The sequence below is a fragment of the Toxotes jaculatrix genome, chromosome 11 (assembly GCF_017976425.1).
Source record: "Toxotes jaculatrix isolate fToxJac2 chromosome 11, fToxJac2.pri, whole genome shotgun sequence".
Taxonomy (NCBI): Eukaryota; Metazoa; Chordata; class Actinopteri; family Toxotidae; genus Toxotes; species Toxotes jaculatrix.
In genome coordinates this window covers 5362771-5383807 of record NC_054404.1, presented here as the reverse complement: position 1 = coordinate 5383807, position 21037 = coordinate 5362771, and the positions used below count along the sequence as shown (strand labels likewise).

The 21037-nt window shown below is 40.8% G+C and overlaps 1 protein-coding gene across 2 annotated transcripts in view; it reads left to right on the top strand.

The window, feature by feature from the left end:
* The first annotated feature begins 341 nt into the window (after positions 1-341).
* Positions 342-21037, top strand: part of slc8a1b (solute carrier family 8 member 1b) — a 127155-nt gene continuing 106459 nt past the window's right edge. For both annotated transcript variants that reach the window (XM_041049480.1, XM_041049479.1), the window contains exons 1-4: positions 342-523; positions 10083-11006; positions 13448-13612; positions 15297-16087. In XM_041049480.1, coding sequence (XP_040905414.1) covers positions 10131-11006; positions 13448-13612; positions 15297-16087 — 1832 coding nt within the window. In that variant the 5' untranslated portion in view covers positions 342-523; positions 10083-10130. The remainder of the gene's footprint in view (positions 524-10082; positions 11007-13447; positions 13613-15296; positions 16088-21037) is intronic.

Sequence of the window (21037 nt, the reverse complement as noted above, 5' to 3'; positions counted from 1 at the left end):
AACACTCTCTCCCTCAGTCTCATATACTCTCGCTCTCCTCCACTCTCTCTCTCTTTCTCTCTCTCTCTCTCCGGCTCTTGCGCTTGCACGAAGCGAGAGGGTGAACGGGAAGGGAAGAATGAGGAAGAAGTCCGCCGTGCTGCGCGCCTCGTCCCAACAAATGCGGGTTTGCTGATGAAGCGCCGCTCCGGTCATCCGATCATACAGGTCACTCAGGTCGCGCCGCATGGAAACGAGGAGTAGGCAACAGCAGACAAACAGCAACAAATAAAAAAAAAACTGTCAGTGCATGGGAATCCGGACTCCTCTCCCCTCCTTTTGTGCGTCCTGGTCGGTGGATACGCCGTCTTGACTGGCGTATAAGAGCTCCCTGCGTCTCCATTACCATTCCCCACTACTGGCTTACCTCTACTCCTCCTCCTCCTCTTACTCCTTGTACTGCTACTATTACTCGTAGAGCTATAGTGCCGCTTTTACTACTAACCGGTCGTCTCCGGATTGTGAACACTCTCTGGATAAAAAGGTAGGACATTCTGCAGTTCTCTGAGAGCGTTTTCAGCGGGGATAATGATGTTAATGACGATGAATGCTGGGGGTCCTCGCCTGTGTTTCGCGACATTGTCTGTTGAAAGCAAGTTTTTTTTTTTTTTTTTGGAGGGAGGGAAGAGAAGCGAATGGGATGGGATGGGGGACGGAGTCGCCTCATGGAGCCCCGATTGGAGACTCGCAAGCACCATGCGTCGGAAGGGTTTGGATGGGATGTGGAGACGATGTTTCCTCACATCATCCTTCCCCACCACGCGTTCCACACTGCGCTTTTCCTCCTCTGTGATTTGGAGGTTAACAGAGAGAGGACAATTGGTTTAAAAAGCCACTGGGTGCGGTGGAAGGTGTGTTTGTCATCTGCTTTCCATAAGAATGAGCAACCGGCTTATAGACTCCCGAGGCTGCTTCCTTTCGCTCCAGGAGATGTTTTTTTTTCCTTCACTCCCACCCTCCTAAACTGCTCTCTTCTCCCTTCCTCGCATGTTTAAGTCTGACCGCCTGCCTCGCTTATTTCGAGAGGAATAATAATTAGGGATGCAGAGCACGTTCAGATAAACACACTGGCACCTTTTATAGGCTTTCAATGTGGAAGTTGAGTGACAAACATGTGCAGTCCAGGCTAAATTTCCCCTTAGAGATGGTAATCCTTGCAGAGGGTAAATGATCCGGTCGCAAGCGCATTGACAGCCACATTTGCGCAATTCTGCAGGTCTCCATCCTTTGCGCCAAACAGTGCAGTGCTCTTGGGGGGTGATGGAGTGCATTTGCACATCAGTGCAGTGCAGGTTGGGGAGAAATCAGAGTCCAGACCCCGAGGTTGAGTTTGAATGGGTTTAATTTAGCGTTGTTTCCGATTTAGACAGAACTGAATCAGTAAGATTTTTAGCTCTAACCGTGAAATCAGTGGATAAGAAGCGTATTTTACCTACTGCCTTCCGTGTTTGGAGAATGTTAGAAAAGGGAAATGAAAATGTGACAGAGCTTCACACATCACTGTTCCTGACCTGTTCCTGTAAACCTGGCACATAAACATAAAATATTAGAGGAGGCTTCAGGCAGCGGCGTTTCATTCTCCTGATGTGACACTACAAGCGCTTCGTCTTGTGACGAGTGCTAAGCACATCAGGCAGGTACCATCAAGGCTTTCCAGGCAATTCTTTTCCAGCTGACTTCAGTCGGGACTTTATGGGCATGACACAGGAACTGTAGCTCATCCACTGTGGACGGAATGAAAGATTTATTTATGACAATGAAAGCAGTCAGATGTCTTAACTGCTTTATTTACCTTCCAGCAGTGATGCAGTTGGTTATTGATGAAATAGAAGACCATGCCAGTCCAGTGGTGAGGCTTCACAGCAAAAGGGGTTCAGGCTATATGTGATATGTCATGTGAGTGGTATATAATTATATAATTTCATTTTGGCTTCTTTTGTCTGCCTAGGTTGTTGTGGAGGTTTCACTCAGTAATAGAAAATGGGTCTTATAAATCCACAATACTAAGCTAAAGCCCCCCCAGAAAAGGCCAAGATCAGTTTTTTTTTTCATCCAGATCTTATGTTCCCACGCACCAAACAGTTGTTCTACCTACTTCTGCAAATGGGACCCTGTTCACTGTAGTTTACAGTAAACAGGGTAATCTCACTGCAAGTACAGGTCAGGGAATGCTTCTGCTTACGAAAAATGAAATGAAAAATCAGGAGAAAATGCAAAAAGCTTCTGATTTTGTTGCTGATAAGCGAGTCCCTTAAAGCCATTTCTTTAAAAAAATATATAGTTTTAACCATGATTTTTTTTAAGGTTGATTTGTTTCAAATCAGTTTTTTAATTTTGAAAATAAACACAAATCCTACAATTTCTAAATATGTAAACTAAAACTGCTGTAATGAGCCCTAAGTATAGCATAGCACAGTGAATACTGTAATATATCTAGTAAAGGCTGATAGGTGATACTCCATCATATAATTCAATAGCTAATAAGCTTATAGGTAGGTACCCATGTCACCCTTAGGAAGGGCCCATCTATTAGAAATCAGTATGCAGATTGGTGGGTTCCCTGCAAACTCACCATCTATCACAGGTCAATTGTAGTCACGCGGACAGGCTGATATGTGTGACCCCACTGTCAAGTCCTAAAGTGGGTGCACTGCTACGTTACAATGCATGTTATCTTTTGTCAGCTTCAGTACGGATGTATGATAATAAAATAACACAAACAAGATTCCTGTAAGACCTGCATGGACTCCACATGTTGTTTCTTAAGGAACATGTGGAGAACAGCTGCTGTCAGGCACTGAACTGGCTCTCTCACAGGATAACGCACATTTTTAGCATGGATGTGTACAATGGGAAACAAACCGCTAACTCTTCTCACACGTAATGTTATCTCTGCTGCTACCTATATCAAAGTAACGCAAATACAATAAATTACTGTTGTGTTAATCTTATAACTTGTAAAAATGTTGTAAACAAATAATCCAGTCACTGTCAGCCGTTTATTGACCAATACACTAAATTGGATTTGGAGCCCAACAGGTTAAGAAATGCTAGACTCCTTCGCAGCACAAAAACGGGAGGGTGCTGTTCCAGCAGGGTAAACAAAGCAAAACTTCAGTCTCTAAGTGTCATGTGTTTATCCCTGATAAACAGAGCCAGTGGTAACTTTAACTCCATGAAAGAAACGAACAGTGTTTACAGGAAAAAAAAACTAATTCTGGAAGACAGAACAGAGTATTTACCTTTAGGATAAGACAAAAGCCACCAGTTGCCTCCAACATGGCCTCAGTATTTTACAGTTATTATATGAAGGCATTAGAATTAAGCTGAAAAGATATTTAAAAAATGGAAAAAAATAATACATGTACTTCTTAACAAGCATGTGAATACAAAGTATTCCTCAAGTGTCCTTATCTGTGAGTTGGCTCAACCCCCCACAACTTTCTATTCAAACAAGGTTAAATGCGAAGCATAGTAGTGTAGCATAGTTAAACATAGTACGGTAAAAGCTTGTATACAGAGTATTAAAGTCAAATCAGTTTAGTTTATAAAGCATATAAAAATGTTTGTGTTTGTGTTTGTGAGTGCTTTATTATCTGTACAACCTATTCAGCTCCCTCCCACTGCAGAACTGTGGATAAGTAAAACCCTACTGATAATAAAAAGCACTGATACATACTGTTAAGACAAGATATATTATCAGTGTATAAAGATATGGCAAATGTGTTAGCAAACAGAGGACTAGCATTCAGCGGGAGACAGAGGAACATTAGTGTCTGGAGTGGTATTTCTGGAGATCCAGCTGATGAAAGTCCAATATTCACTCTTCCTGTAGCTTTGGTGTGATCTCCACCAAATCCGGATGGAAATATTTGGGTTTTTAGCTGCTAAATGTTCCACTGTGTTCACCAGCTAGTCGCTAACTTTGTCTGTCAGCAGTTCGGTGTATATAGTGGGTTTATCAGACCTTTTTTTCCCGCTGATAACAGCTGCCACATCCTGCTGAAACTGTAAAATGGAAACAATGAGCTGAAAGATGCTAGCACATGCTCTGTGGAGCTGAGGGAACCTGCAGAGTAATGATTTGTTATTACAGTTAGTTTATTTATTTTTTTTTTTTTTATGTATGTTAGATTTGTTAAGTCTTTTGAGATTGAAAGCAAGTTGGCCAGAAAATAAACCTGGAGCTACCATGATTCGTGGAACATCTAACATGTCGCAGAATGAAAAAAAAAAGAAAGAAAAAGAAAAGAAAAGATGACTGGGTGTTTAAACTTATCTCAGAACATGGAAAAATGAAAAGATTTTCAGAAGGACTGATGTAAGAAACATGTCTATGAGAAAATCTACCTGAGTGCTAATGGCACAGAGGATAGCTAGGGAAGGGAGCAGCCTTTGTCCCATAGCATATCATGGCTATATTTCTACTTACAGCCTGTGCTGTTTATACAGATCATAGCACCAAACTGAGAAGGAGGGTTCAAATATAAATAACTAGTTTCATGTGGTTGCTTCTTCTCCTGCATGAATGTGGCATGAAGGGAGCACTGGAGGTGAGGGAAGTAATTATATGACTCTTCAGCTTTTAATGATTTTTTTTGCGTTCATTTTTGCATTGCTTGTTCATTTCCCATAGCTCACCATTGCTTTCCCACATTTTCATGTCCCTCATCACATCCTGGTTAGACAGATAATGTTGATGGATACACGGACAAAGTGACAGGCAGTAGGAAATAGTCCTGTGTATTACAGTGCCAGTCTGATCATTCCCTCCACTCCAAGTGTAATAATATGACAAGACATCTTGGCTCAAGGATCGGCTGCGGGGCAGATTCAGGCTAAAAGAGCTCAACATCACTCTAATGATGGTAAACGCAGACCATTAATCTTCAATTGTTTGCAGAGGCTAGATTGTGTGTCTGTGTGTGTGTGTGCACATTTTGTTCTGCTCTCCCACACTTACACAGAGTAATATTCTTTTGGTTTTATTTCATCAGAGAAGGTGATAGCACCTTTTGTTAGCTCCGGCTCTCCAGTCTTATACTCTTTTATACTCTCATTTTACAGTCTTCTTCATTACATCTCTCTCCTTCAGTCTTTTTCTCTTTTCACTCCTCCCCTCCTTGCCTTCGTATTTGCTTTTCCATATTTCTTTGTCTCTCTTTCGCTCAGTGTTTTAAATTTTTTATCATCGCCTCTTGCCCCGTAGCAAGGAAAATGCATCTCAGACAGGCTGCTCCTCAGACCAGCAGGCTGAGGCATTTCTCTGTGCTTTCCTGCAGCACACAAGTTTATTTTCATTGGCATGCACACATTCAGCATCTACTCTTTAAATTATTTTACCACTACATCACTTCTAATGATGGCAGTTTGCGTGCATGATTCAGTCTCTGATGAACATTAGCGGTTGATGCAGAAAGTGGGTTCATGTCTTGCAGGCTCCCCTGGCTTCCTCCTCCTCTCTTTTCTCTGTTGCCTGTTGGCCTAATCGGCTGCCTCCTTGGCACCTTTGGGTGCTGCCTTCAGAAGCTCCTGAGGAATGACAGTATTAGGGCAGAGGGGGAGAATCACGCCTCAGTGCAGCACATGGTTTTGGTTTTCTTAACTTTATGTATTGTGCTTTTGTTTTTGCCTCTGGAGAGTGGGATCCAGTGGTCCAGTTTGTGTGTGTGTGTCTGTGTTTTGGCTTTTTTTTTCAGAAGGTGGACTGGCTTGTCTTGTCATGTTGTATTCCTCTTGAAATGGAGTCAAATTTTGAGGTCATAACACTAGGGAAAGCCACGGCAGGATATTCTGAAACCTGATATTTCAATAAAAAAAAAAAAATCCAAATTATCAGCCACTGTTCAGCGACTAAGCTGCTCTAGTGTTAACAGCACACACATAAACGCACACCCTTGAGTTTGGCGTGGATACTGGTCATTTTTTCCTTCATCAAATAGCCAGTAATGATTTTAATGCAGATAGAAAACATGAGTCAGACATTCCCGCAGGATATATTTTGCAGTTGTACAGCAAAACAGAACGTTAAAGAGAACAGGTAATTATCTAAAGTCATCTTACGTGCAATCTCCTGATAGAGTATAAAGCAATCAGGACTGTGTAAGCAAAGTTTATCAAGGATTTATGTTCGTGAGGATGAATTTTAAGCAAGCTGGCGAGGAGAGGCAGAGCAAAGAAAAGAAAGCACTGGCTCTGGGTTAATAAATGAGCTGTGCTTCATATTAGCGACTGTGGCACTAAATGCTGATAGTAGTATCTATATATCAGATAGGGCTTTATGTTAAAACCTGCACAGTATAGCCTACAACAGTAATACAACATATTTACAGAGTGAAATAAATTGAACCACTGTCGTTATTTTGTGCAAATATGTTTTAACTCTGCTGTTATTTCTGATCCTGCCACTCTCACCCGCCTGCCTTTCCCACCAGCAGAATACTCTGACATGCCCCTCCCCGACAGCTCTCTCCTGCTCACCTGTTCCCCATTCCCTCATTAGCTCCCTAATATATATACTGGTTCGTTTCCACTTGGCCAGCTTTTCTTCGTGTCATGTACCTTCGCTTTCTAGGACGTCTAGGATGTTCTTTGCCTGTATGTATCTTTTTGTACGTATGGCCGCTTTGATTTTTGTATTCTGTTATTCATTTCAAGGCATCTGACAACTATTGTGATTATACAAAGCAATTTATATATATATATATATATATATTTTTTTTTTTTTCCATTCATACATTTCTGTATACTTGTCATTGTACTTAAAAGTGTCAAATTATATTTACTACTCCAACAGTTTCTATTGTCCATAATTTAATGGACCTCACCTCGAGAATCCACTGGTTTATAGAAGCTACCTAAAACACTCTTATTTTATAAAGAACAGCTGGCATAGAGAGAATGCTCTTTAGCCATCAGCCTATTAGGGAAAAAAATGACATCCTTAAGTGAAAACAACCAAATCCCAAAGCACACTAAATTATTGATCACTTGGAAATGCCACACAAAGCCTTGTGTGACCACACAAGCAGGCCATTGAAGGCAAGGATTTGCTGGCTTGCATTAGCCGGGAGGAAAATGTTTGGTTATGAGCTCACTGAATTGTAGTTTAATTAAGTAGACATGTGATTATGTTTAGAATTGATTTTCTTAACATCTGAGCAAAAAGCTCTCACACCACAGCTGAGCCCACTCAGTACACATTAACAGAGCAAACTGAACACTTGTCACACTTGGTTTATTTAACCAAAATATTTAAATTCACCGTTGGGTGGACTCATTATGCATTATATAATATCTGATTTCTGCAGCAAGTACCTGTCAACAACAGTAGACCAGGCACACACGCACATACTTTATACAGTACTGTATGTCTTGATTGAACATTCAAATATTGATTACATCCCTAGCGGAAATGTATTCTGTGCTGTTTATTTAGCTTTAAATAGTGTCAAGGTCCTATGGCTTCCGAGCTTCGCTGCATTCAATGTGAGTGAAATTTTCATTCATACCATTAGGTGATTTACAGCTTCAACTCGATTGCGCATTGTGGAGGAAGCAAAGCGAGAAAGTACTGATGTAACTATCGATGTCTGGTAAATTGTGCTGTGTCTGCATGTAAGAGCGTGAACAGTTAATTATTGGGAAATAGATGTTGGCATGCAGGAACGTGGAAGAAGCTTGTTTGAGGAGAGTTCCTAGATGATCTTTGTTGCAGGTCTTGGCTCCTGTTATTGATCCCTGATTAAAAGGATTACTACTTATGTGTGTTCAGCAGTGCTTTTTTCAAAAAATTATGCGAAGTGGTAAAAGTTTGTTCCTGGGTAACTCTCTATCCAGATGTGAGACTGATCAAAAGAAGGACTGACATCATGTGTTGGCCAGTCAGCAAGTCACAGCAATGTGAAGCATGCTGTGGGTTCCTCTGAGGAAAAGGTAGGGAGATAATTGTAAAGACAGAAACATGGATATTGACAAGAACGTAGTAAACTACAACACTGCACTGATAATATGTTAATCTGTTGGTCAGTCGATGCACCATTCTGGTCAAGACTGAAATATCTAAAAAACAGTTTGATTACCTTGAACTTTGTAACAGAAATTCATGGTTCAGGTTAAATCCTTTCAACCTGCCAACATGTACACAGATACAGATTTTATTGGTCCAGGAATATCTGTCCATTTATATTCCCTGCTAATGGACAACATTAATATAATTACATCTACTGTGGTCCAAAAAACGTGGCTCCAACATTTCATATGCAGAGCCATGTATGCTGAATCACATTGAGTAAAGAATACCACACACTCAATTCATTGCTTTCAGGTGTATCAGCTCCATAGGGAATACATGGCTATACACATTTAAAATCTGTCTGGATGCTCCGTTATCCTCTGGCAGCACTCAACGGGGTATTTGCATTTTCTTTTTATCCCCTAAAACCTCAGGAGAGGATGTGTCTTCGTAAGTTGTACTAAAATATATAATCATAACATCCTTTTCCCTATCTATGCTTCCCTGTCTCCCATTCAAGACCACCTACAGTATGAACATTTGACTCCTTGTGCATTTTTGAATTGATTTGAAATTCTTACTGATAACTTCTAAGCCTGTATGAACCACAACATAGCCTCAGGCTATTTGGTTTTGGTTTATATGCTGCTAATCTGCAACAGTCTTGCTGTGTAAGAAACATAATTCTGTTCAGATTACGTTTTCTAACGTATTGAGGAAACATGTATCTCCTCTCTTTTTCTTTTTTTGCAAAGTACTTGGTATTCGGTGTAGAAAACATTTCCACTGCACCCATGGAAAATGACCCCAAATATCTTGCTCTGTTTGGTAACTGGGCTGAATGCGTGTTGGGCTACAGGGACACTTTTACTTGATTGAAATTCATTCATAACAAACTATGTTTTTGTGCCTCTGTTTATGTTTGTGTAGAGGCAATTACATGGAAATTAAATTGACTGATTTGAAATCCCAGAAATGGGGTTTTGTTGTCTCTCTGATAGAGGTCTACACAAATCCTCCTCCTTGCATCAAAACACTTCATCCAAACCTAATGATTAGTTGTTTTAATCAATTAGTTGATTGACAAATAGCTGAATACCAAAAAATAGACTGTCTTTGTTTGCCCCTTTTTAGATAATCCTGTTAGAGTCTGGATACAATTAAAGTATAATGTGATTGAACAGATCTGAAATGGATACTTGTGAAACAGATCTGGATTCTTGTGAGGCTCATATGTTACATTTATCTCAAGATTCAAAAGATTGATAAAGGTTTGAAGTACTCTCAGGAGCTGTTGTATGGGTATGCACCACCGCATTCCTAATTTTTCCAGCAGCTTTCCTTATCTCACCACTCAGTTTTAGAAATACCATTTAGAGTACACAATTACCTTGAAACGATGGCCAACCGGTTGCAAAGCTGTCTGATTAAAGTAACCTAATTTACAAGCCGGTGTTGTTGACTGAAGTCAACCAGACTGTTATCAGAGAGAGCCACTCCTGGCTGGGATACATGAGGTACAGCAGGATATTAGTGCTACTGTAATGTGGCAAGGAGATTTCAAAAGCTGAGGTTGATCTTTGGTCTGTTTATTTGAAGTTGCTGCAGCTAAAAAGTTAAGCAATATCTTACCTTAAACATATGTTTTTGTTTTTGTGATGTAGTGTTTTTGAAGTTTATGCCTCCAAGTGAACTGGGCTGTTTTTGTTAAACATAGTGTTGTTTAGTGAGTGTTATATCTGCATATCTGTTTGAGATGAGAGAGAGTGAGGGGAAACAAGAATTTCTTACTCTGTACTACGTGCTGTAGAAGTGCTAGTTCCTTACTATTCATGATGAGGTATTAAAATCATAAAATAAGTATGTCATCCTAAATCTTGAAATGATATAAATTATTGTAAATTAAAAGAGAGAATCAAACCTAAACATCCCCTGTCATCCAAACATATCACTAATTTTGAACAACACTCATCAGGTATATGACGGTCTAACATGAATTCTTTCCCCTTTTCTTCTTGTCTCCCTAAAGGTTCAAGATCCTCATTAATCGTCACCTCATAGTACTGGTCTGGACACAATGGGTCGCTGGGATCACTCCTCCCTTGTGTCCCCTGCTCTGAGGCTAGCAGTCATCACAGTGATTCTCCTCCTCAAGCTCCATCCCTCATTGGCTGGCGCCCCCCCTGAGCCGAGCTTGAGCGGCTCCGTTTCGGCAACGTCCACCAATAAAAGTGAATGCAGCAAGGCTGAGCCATGCTCAAAGGGGGTGATCCTACCTATTTGGGAGCCCCAAAACCCGTCATTTGGTGACAAGGTTGCTCGGGCAACAGTTTACTTCGTGGCTCTGGTTTACATGTTCTTGGGTGTGTCAATCATTGCTGACCGTTTCATGGCGTCAATAGAGGTAATCACATCACAGGAAAAGGAGATCACCATCAAGAAACCCAACGGGGAAACCACCACCACTACTGTTCGGATCTGGAACGAGACTGTCTCCAATCTCACCCTCATGGCTCTGGGCTCTTCGGCTCCTGAGATCCTGCTGTCCGTCATAGAAGTCATGGGTCATGGGTTCACTGCTGGCACACTGGGCCCTTCCACCATTGTGGGCTCTGCAGCATTCAACATGTTTGTCATCATTGGGATTTGTGTGTATGTTGTGCCTGATGGCGAGACGAGGAAGGTCAAGCACCTCCGCGTCTTTTTCGTCACGGCCACCTGGAGTATCTTCGCCTACATTTGGCTCTACCTGATCCTGTCTGTGATCTCGCCTGGTGTTGTGCAGGTGTGGGAGGGGCTGCTCACCTTCTTCTTCTTCCCCATCTGTGTGGTGTTCGCCTGGGTGGCCGACCGCCGCCTGCTGTTCTACAAGTATGTTTACAAGCGCTACCGTACTGGCAAGCAACGTGGCATGATCATTGAGACCGAGGGCGATCGTCCACTTCCTTCCAAGGTATACTTAACATTACTGCTACTACACAAATACTGCTACTGCTACTACTTTAAGAAACATAAGTATAGATACAAGCCATATCAAGGCTTTCCTCAGTACTATGCCTAACAACCAAAGAGATAGAAAAATAAAAGCTTTCTACACCACTGATCAGCTTATGAGACAGTTGTTATCTTTAAAGCCCAATTTTGGTTTATTACTGTCTCAGTCTTATTGGTCTGTTTTGAACTTCCATCACAATTTACAGAAAATCTCCAAGATCCAACTTTGACCCTCTGTACCTTGCCATACTTGTGCATGTGCAGTTTTCCTGTGTCATAGTTAAAGAACAGCCGACCAGTAAAAATTAATTAAGCTGTCCTCATCCAAACATGCAGTGGAAACAACAATGAAGCAGATAAGGCACTCTGTGTACACTGAAAAAAATGTTTCATTGAATTTACTCAATTTTAATGCTGAAAGTGGTTGCACACAATACACTCATCTAAATCTAGACATATTTTTTTTAATTGACTGCAGAAACCTGGTATACAACAATGAGTTGTGGCATTCTGGAGCAATTCCCAATTCCATTTTATTTGACAAAATTAGAGTCTTGTTCAAAAACTTAACAGTAAAAAATGCACATTGGGCCAACCAGAAAGACAAAAGTAAGCAAAAAAGGGGGGAAAATTTTCTCAAGAACACTTCTCAAGAAGAATCAAAATAATACAAAAGAATTCGCTCTAAACTGCCTTTCTGGCTATACCCTTAAAGTTTGGGCCCATGGCAGGAGCTACAATCTGGAGCTGTGCTTCTCTCCTCCAGCCTCCGGCCACCACAGCCCCCTCACTTTAATACTGGTGGACTGCACCTTCTCAAGAAATCAATATCAATTATCTCTTCCAACACACTTACAATAATCCCAATATTAAATAACATATTATCAAATAGAAGTTCAGTTAAACTTACTTTAAAAACACACATTTCTTTTTAAACAAGATACTTATACAGGTCATTTCACCACAAAAGACAAAACACCCCTCCCACTCTACCACACTTGGTTTCTTCCACTGTGAACCCCCCTATTTAACCAAATGGACCGCTCTAGACCAGGTTTGGCTGTTCCTGGTCTGACAGAGGAAGAAGTGCAACAAAGGAGACAGGTGAACAAAATTTAAATTCAATAGATCAAATACACTATCACAATGTGTCTTCTCTCCTTCACAATGTGTCTTCTCTCCTTCACCCCCTCCCCCAAATGTTCATACCACACACATCACCACCAGCAGTTCACACCAGGATCAACATTCTGATGAAATCTATCTGAGAAGGAGTGTGTAGCGCATGTGCCTTACTTTAGTGCACAGGGTCTCCCCGTGACAGTAGAATAAAACAATTTATTTAAATTTAAAGCACAATTACAAATTAGGTAACCACAATTTGTGAATTGCATAATGAATTTAATTAAACATGGGTTTACTTAGAATTACTAAGGAAATACAAAAAAGTAACAAATACTCAGAATTTTTGTGCTGAAACTGCTTATTTAATTTATTTGAAATTACTGGTACAGTCAACTTAAAAAATATGTCTAGATTTAGATGAATGTATTGCGTGCAACCACTTTTATTTTTTTCAGTGTAGGCGGAAGTGAGTTCATGAGTTCTGTGTATCTGAAACAATTATCAGCATTACTGAAAGGAATTCTGCCAAGGTAAACTAATGCTATGAAGCATATAATGGCAAACACACACACAAATACTTTTTGAGTATTATCGCTTTTTAATTTCCTGTTTTGACTACTATCTGATGCTTTGTGTTATGTCCTATGCAGTACATTATACACATCTAATTAAATTTTCAGCGTTTTGGTGAAGGGTACATTTTATTCACCACTCAGTTAATTTAGAGTCTCTCACTGTCTCTTCTTCCAATTTGAAAATTACTTGTTATTGTTTCTCGCATTTCTTATATGAGATTAAGAATCACTGCTCCATTAGTACATGAAGAGCACTTTAATTTCATCTTCTGGCTACAAGAAATCACTGAATCAAACAGTGCTCCTGAGGGGAAGGCCTAATAATTTAGAAGTTTAAATTGCCATTTTGCTTAAAGAGCTAAAACACATTTCATCAAGGAAACTACTCAACGGAAGAGGTTTTCTAGGAACAATAGAATGACCAGCTCTTAACCTAAACTGAGCTGAATGAAGTTGGAATTGGGGGTGCTCATGGATGCTGCATCAAAACCGGGGAATGTGCCACGCCACAAAAATTATAGATATCTGCCTTGGTTTACATGCACCTATTTTACAGACCTATTTAAAGCCAGTCACACACACACACACTCAGTTGATCCCCATGTTACTACCAGAAGAGCACTTTAAGAGTTAGCATTTTGCTCCCAAAAAAAATCAAAATCTGTGGTATTAATTAAATTTCTTCTTTTCCCCTCATGAGGTGGACATTGAGATGGATGGGAAGATGCTGAACTCTCATGGTGTTGACTTCCTGGATGGTCCGCTGGGTTTGGATCTAGATGAGAAGGATCTGGATGAGGAGGAGACCCGCAGAGACATGGCCAAGATCCTGAAGGAACTCAAACAGAAACACCCTGACAAGGAGGTGGGTAGCAAAGTACATAAAGTGCACTGTGACGCACTGTCACTGCTGCTCCTTTCAGGATTGTTTTTCTCAGTGTTGTTTTCTTGTATAGGAAATGAAATGACCAAATAAACAGCAACAGGTGGTGCACTTTCTATTTGCTTCCATTATCACAGTGATTATGGTGATGAATGCAGCTAAGGTCTCATCACAGCTCCTCAAATTAATTTAATCATGGCACATCTAGAAAAAGAAAATTGCAAAGGAAACTGAGCACCCATTAAATCAATATATAAATAAAAAGATGAACCCAGATAATCCACTTCTGAAATTGGCAGTTCAGTCCCTGGGCATGATAAAAAATATAGGCAATTGTGATATTGCTTGGGTTTTATTGTTAGAGTCTTACAGTGTCTACTTGTGTCTGCATATACAGCACAATTACAGTAAAGACATTATAGCATTGACTGACAGGATGGTAGAGCTGTAATGAATAGTATGTGCCCTCTAGCACATACAGTACTGTACTGATCATGAATTTTGGAGAACCCCAGCATTATTCTGCAGCCATCAAATATGGCATGATGAGGTGTGTTCTAGTCGGTGCTCCTCTTATTGTTTGGACAAGGTTTAACACTAAAAGCCATAATGGAAGCTGCAAGCATCAAAGCAAACTGCTGAAACGGCAACTCTTCTTATATGCATGATGGAGCTTGCTAAAATAGGTTTTTATGCTTTTCCCTCGTCTCTATATGGATTAACAATAAGGCTGATAAAAGTGTTGTCAAATACTAGCAGGGTTTTTCTTATTCCTCACAGTCATATTTGTTTGAGACCTGGAAATTGATACTGGTGTCACCATTTTGCTGACTGATGTAATAGTGAAGAAGATGAAGCCCCCGCTTTTTGCAGGCACAGGTTCTACCTTTTATCAAAGAGCTGATTTAAAAATGTTACCACTCTATTATTCAGTCTGACAGTACCTTCTTGTAAGAGGTTGCCTGTGGAGCTATAGCAAATGTTTCAGATCTCGAACATCACTAATTTAGTCCAAAAGGTTTGGTTAGCTTAGTTGTTTCTCTAACTAGGGAACAAAAGAATCTATTTACCTGATCCCAAACACTAAACTCTGGACTTGTGGGGTGAGGAAAAGAGGGACTAGTGAAAAACCTTGGGATCCACCCAGGAATTCAGTGCATTTCTCAAGAATACCTAAGCAGGATGGATGTTTGCTGTCATGTGGGCATGAACCTGGATTCTCTCATTTAAGAAGGACTACTATACCTATGAAATTACCAACCTGCTCTTGTTTCATTTTTCAAATCATCTGCCGCTGTGTAAAGCCTCACAAATCCTTGGATAATCTGGCACATTTTCCTCAATGTAACTAAATCACAGACACTATTGATAGAAATTTCACTGTGCTTGGCATATTATGACAGCATGACTCACAAGATCACCGTTCTTTGACTGTTTCTAATGTTGGGTTCATCCACATGATGCACCATTAAATCTTATTTATCCAGATAAGCTAGTTGAAACTCTGTAATTCAGCCACTCAAGCCCAGTGTTCAACAATGTGTCTTAATCAAGCAGACAAGTCAACAAAGAAGGCGTTTTCCCCACAGTAGAGGATACTACACCACATCCACATGCTGGAGAACACGATTTTTACACTTTGTGTGCCTCTGTTTTCTCTTACCAGGTGGAACAACTCATTGAGCTTGCCAACTACCAAGTCCTGAGCCAACAGCAGAAGAGCCGTGCTTTCTATCGTTGCCAGGCCACCCGGCTGATGACAGGTGCTGGCAACATCCTGAAGAAACATGCAGCCGATCAGGCACGAAAGGCTGTCAGTATGCACGAGGTTCGCTCTGATGCTGGTGATAATGATCCCATCTCTAAGATATTCTTTGAGCCCGGTTCTTACCAGTGCCTTGAGAACTGTGGCACGGTGGCGGTCAACGTGGTGCGGCGTGGTGGCGACCTGAGCAAAACAGTTTCTGTGGAGTACCGGACAGAAGATGGCACAGCAAACGCTGGTTCGGACTACGAGTTCACAGAGGGCGTGGTGGTGTTCAAGGCTGGTGAGACGCTGAAGGAGATCCGTGTGGGGATCATTGATGATGACATCTTTGAAGAGGATGAAAACTTCCTGATTCACCTATCCAGTGTCAAGGTGTTGACATCTGAAGGTGAGGAACCCGAGGAGGCCGAGTCAGCTAATCACGTCGACTCAGTGGCATGTCTCGGCTTACCCTCCACAGCAACCGTTACCATCTTTGATGACGATCACGCCGGTATCTTTACGTTTGAGGAGCCTGTATGCCATGTGAGTGAGAGCGTTGGCACCATGGAGGTGAAGGTGCTGAGAACGTCGGGGGCTCGCGGCGTGGTCATGCTGCCATACAAGACAGTGGAGGGAACAGCGCGAGGCAACGGAGAGGACTTTGAAGACGCTCATGGCATCCTGGAATTTCAGAACGACGAGATCTTGTGAGTAACTCTGATCAGTCATCATGATCGTGCAATTCTAGCTGTTAAATTTATTCATGCAGACATTTATCAGCTTCATTTAAATTATCTGCATGTTTTTCTTGATTATTTTTCACACTTTGTGTCAGTGTGATGTTTCAAATGTTACTGCTGATGATGTGAGAAAGTGAGGGTGTGAGTGAGATGTGGTGGTCACGATGAGCGGACTGCGGTTGGGGACTCGACAAAATCAACAATTCCCCACCCTTTTTTTACCTTGTCCTTATTTTCTACTTTGTCTCATTCATTCACTTCTTTTATCTTCATCGGTCTGTTCATTCCTCTTTGCTTTGGATTCTGTTGTGCTCATGTTTTGGGTTTTTGTGGGTTTCACCCATTTCAGCTCTGTATTGCTGTACAGTCTGCACCACAGATTTAGCTTGTGAGTTGCAGAAGCTAAGAAGTTGGGAAACTGGTGGATTTGTTGGACGGTTAATGGCTTGAATTTTAAGCAGAAGGACTGTCAGGACATGGAAATTGAATAAGAAGTTTCTCTGAGTTAGACATTTAATGGAAAAACAGGAGGAGCTGGTTGCTGGAAACAGCACAAGAACTCAATAAGCAGCAGGGAATCAGGGCAATGCTAAGAAGGAGCATTTATCTAGTCAACTTAAGGCCTTTTATGACCCCGTGCCGGCGACGGCCGTGGCCAGAGGCAATATTTCAGGAATGCATTGAGGGAATTTATTCAAAGTTTACACCAAGACTGACTTGGACTCAAGGATGAACTGATTAGACTTTGGTGGCCAAAGGTCAAGGTGACTGTGACCTCACAAAACATGTTCTTGACCATAATGTAAGAATACATACTCTAATTATGACAGAATATCTTTTATTAAATTCCATCAAAGTCTTCTCTAGATAGATGAAGAGTCCAGACAGACTAAATTTCAATTTGATTGGTTGGTGGAGGCATTCAACTCTCAGGCGATAATTCTAGTTTAAAAAATATCCCAGTTGCCCTTTTAGGTGTCTTTATACTGTGTGAGAACATCCCAGAGCAACCACTCATGAAGCCAGCTAAGGGCTTTATTTTGTCATCTTTCCTGTGTGAAAAGGACTTGAAACTCTATTTAAGGATGCCTGCTGTGAAATGCCGCAGCCAGTTCTTCTTAGCCAAACAGAGAGGCCTTATTATCTGATGGTAATTTATGGTGAGTTTCGCGATTGCAATTTGACCACAATTCAGGCCTTTAACCACGGTGGTGATTTTGCTCACAGCCGGCTGCTGTACTCCTCATCCTGACCTACTCACTATGTGGGGAATTAGCTCCAGCCATCAGCCAAATGCTTGTACAATGCTAAACACTTTGGCTTGAAACCAAACCAAATTTCCAAGTCCTTTTTTGTTCTTTGAATCTTTTATAGTGAAAACAATTGCTGTGAATACACACATGAAAGTTGTTTTCTTCCCACTGTTTTATTTGATCATTACAAGGCATTAGCTGGTCTGATGATGCAGTGACTCAAATGTTGACTCAGATACTAACGGTACTGTAGAATCAATAGGAAATAGTTCTGAATAATGGCATCAGGTAAATGCTGATATTTTGATTCTAAAGTATCATAACTGTGTTAGTTTCTAATTTGTGCTTATTAAGAGTAGATATCAAGCTCAGAGTATCATCATGTTGCACACAGGCTCTCTTATAATTGCATTTCGAAATGCATCTATTAGTGCAAATCTCCAGGTTCATGACATCAGTGTCGTCAATGTATAATTTTGTGGTTCATTGCCATTTTTAGTATCAGTGGTGACAATACATTGTCTCTGATTTTCTTCAGGATGATGGGTTCATATGGATTTGCCTCTGTGACTGCTGTTGTTTTAAATTTTGTGTGTTTATTGACCAACATAAAATGGGTGCCTGTGTTTGACCATTCAACTGTTGAAAAATAGTTTTCAGTGTTGCAGTGTTTGTAGCCCATTTTGACATGTGCTTTACATACAATGTTCTCACAATGAGAGGTGAAATTCCTGTTTTCCACAAAACACAGCGAGACGGGGCACGGGTTTGTGTGTAAAATTATTGTTTTGCGTAAAATGCACAATAAGGTGGGCTACTGGTCTCCCTCCCACTCTCTTTGTCTCACACATATGCACACATGACAGGATGGGTGTGTTCAAGATGTCATCACAAATTACTGTTTGCAGTAAAGCCATCTCATGGTGGCCTGTAGGCCCGTTGGGCTCGTAGCTTTAGTGAAAATACAATAAACTTCACAGCTTTCAGCAGTTGGCCTTTTAACTGTTTGGGCCACGTGCTACTTCATGGAAGTTGTCAGTGGATTTGTAGAACGCCTTGGACCGTCAATTATCACAGAATGTTGGCTAAATGAAAATATTTTATCAGCAACTGATGTTGGACGTATTATATTGAATGATTATTGAATATACATTAGTTTTGGGACAGGTACAGATCTTTTTTTACGTTCTGATCCCATGGCTGTAGTTTGGATTTCTATAAACTTAAAAGATTCTGTTATTTATTTGTATTCGTCCACAGAGGCATGTCACTGACTGCTTTTGCACGCCCACCATCCAAAGAAGGATCTGTGTCTGCTCTGTGGAGGTGTCCTCCATTTTTGTCTGTCAGTCTTACAATCTTTTGGAGAGAAGTTTTTCTTTGTCCTCTTGGAGAATTTGAGCCAGGTTTAGAATGTCTGCTGTTGTGGGCTTGTAAGATAAATTGATAAATTGCATTTGATATGGGATTACACAATATACACTAGACTTGACTTGTTTAGACATGAAGTGAGGGGATATAGAGCTCTGTCTGGCTTTAGCTGGCAGTCATCAGTTGTTAGCTGCAGTAATTTGCCTTGGAAACCAGAAGTTTGTTTACAGTGCTTGTTTGGAAACGTTCAGATTGTTTTTGAGATGGAAGAAGGGTTGTAATGACATGAAACAAAGTGTTGTCATGATGAATGAAAGGAGGAGACACTGTCTTAGTAACAGTAGTCTAAAACTCAGCCCTTCATACACTCTGTGCTGTTTTTGGTCAGATTTGAAGCAGATGTCTGCAGGGCTGTCTGTGGCAGACTGCATAGTTTCCATAGCTTATAGCTCTTACAGCCAGGACTAAGTGGGTTTTAATAACACTTTGTCCAAATCAAATGATGGACTGTCCATCTGACTATCCAGGTTACTGCGTGTGTGCGCGCACATGGTCATGTGTGTGCCTCTTAGGGAAGAAACCCAGAGGCGGAGCAGAACGACTGTAAACTGTAGCACATGCACTGATTGGACTGGAAGCCTAGGTGGCTCGGACCACGGCAATTACATCAAAAAATTAGTTTTCAGAAATGGTGAAAAATTACCTGTTGCAGCATGAAGAACAAAATTGTTCTTTATACTACAGCTCCTGCTGGATTTTTTACCTCCTCCAGATTTCAGTCATATACATGTTTTACTGCCCTAAATGTCAGCCTCTGTCAGTTACCCTCTAGATTTCAGAGACACACTTATTATTTATGGGTTCATCTTTCATCTTTTAACATGTAAGATAATACATATTTGTCTCCAGACCTCAGAGGCCTACGTCAGGTACAGGAAAATTCTGGGCTGTGCTTTGTCTTCTGGGTAAAGTTTCACACCTTTAATGTGATGTGAGTTATAAATAGCTTCTGTGGAAAAAGAAAAAAAAAAACCCATAAACTTGATTGTGTCATCGCAAGCACGGTGAATGAACATATTAAGAACACATAGATAGTAAAGAATATTCACTAAATCAACTCCCACATGCAAAACTATTTATTGCCTAAACTACTTTGCAGCACTTGTGCCATGATGGGGTTTTTTTGTTTTTTTTTAGAAAATATTTATTATCGTGGAAATACACAGTTTATGTCATAAATGAGCCGCTGGGGCCCTGATATGTTCCTTTAGGGAAAAGCTGAGGACGTTTTTGATGCAGAAAAAAGGAATTACAAAATAGCTGATCTAAATAGACTTGCCTCCAGGCTAACTCTACCCTGATTCTGTTTCTCTGATAAAGAAAGAGGGAAAGAGGGAGGGTGAGGTAAAGGGAGGGTATAGTAAGAAAGATGAACGAGTGTGGTTAATGGAGGTGGTGATGGGAGAAGGATGGTGAAAGAGCGGGGAGGGAGAAGAAGAGAAGACTTCTTAAAGTTTTCGACTTTTCCTAACTTACTTTCCCTGCTTTTTTCCCCATTTACTATCCCTCTGTCCCCTTCTCCTTCTCCCTGTCTGTAAGAGGCCCTGTGCAATTTGTCTCAGGTATAGTTTGTGAGTGCTTGTCGAATGTGTTCTATAAAAGATGGAAAGGTGCCTGTGTGTGTGTGGGAGGGTGGTTGGGTGAGAGAGAGAGAGAGGATTACAAAATTAAATGATCTTGGTTTCTGTCCTCGGTGCAGGAAGTCACACAAAATACCAGCACCTGCAGCTTTGTGTGGGTGTGGGTGTACTCTGCTATCCACCTCGTGTTGTAATACACCAATACAGATGCCAGATTTTGACAGGCTTATTAAACAATTGTTTTTCAAGTAGTATCACTACTACTGCTGCTCCTACAGCTGCTACTGTGATTGCAACCACTTGAATCTCTATAACTAATAACTAATATTGCTGCTTTCACTGTCATCACAAGCGTTATTATCACGAAAAGTAATAACTCTGCTGCTCCCTCAGCTACTGTTCATGAAACCACCAAAACACAACAAAGGTCTCAGTATTAACAAGTTGCTGAGTTTATTAGTACAGAAACAGTATTTTTCTTTAATGTGATATGATTCCCTTAGCTCTAATACAAACTGATTTGTTTCAAGTGCAGGTGGCATGTTTGTCCAGCACATGTCAGCCTTCTTGAATAGATGGCTGTACAAAGCAAATGTCTGTTAAGCATTCCCAGATCACAGTGAGTGAAGTGAAAATTGTAGGCTGGCTTTGCA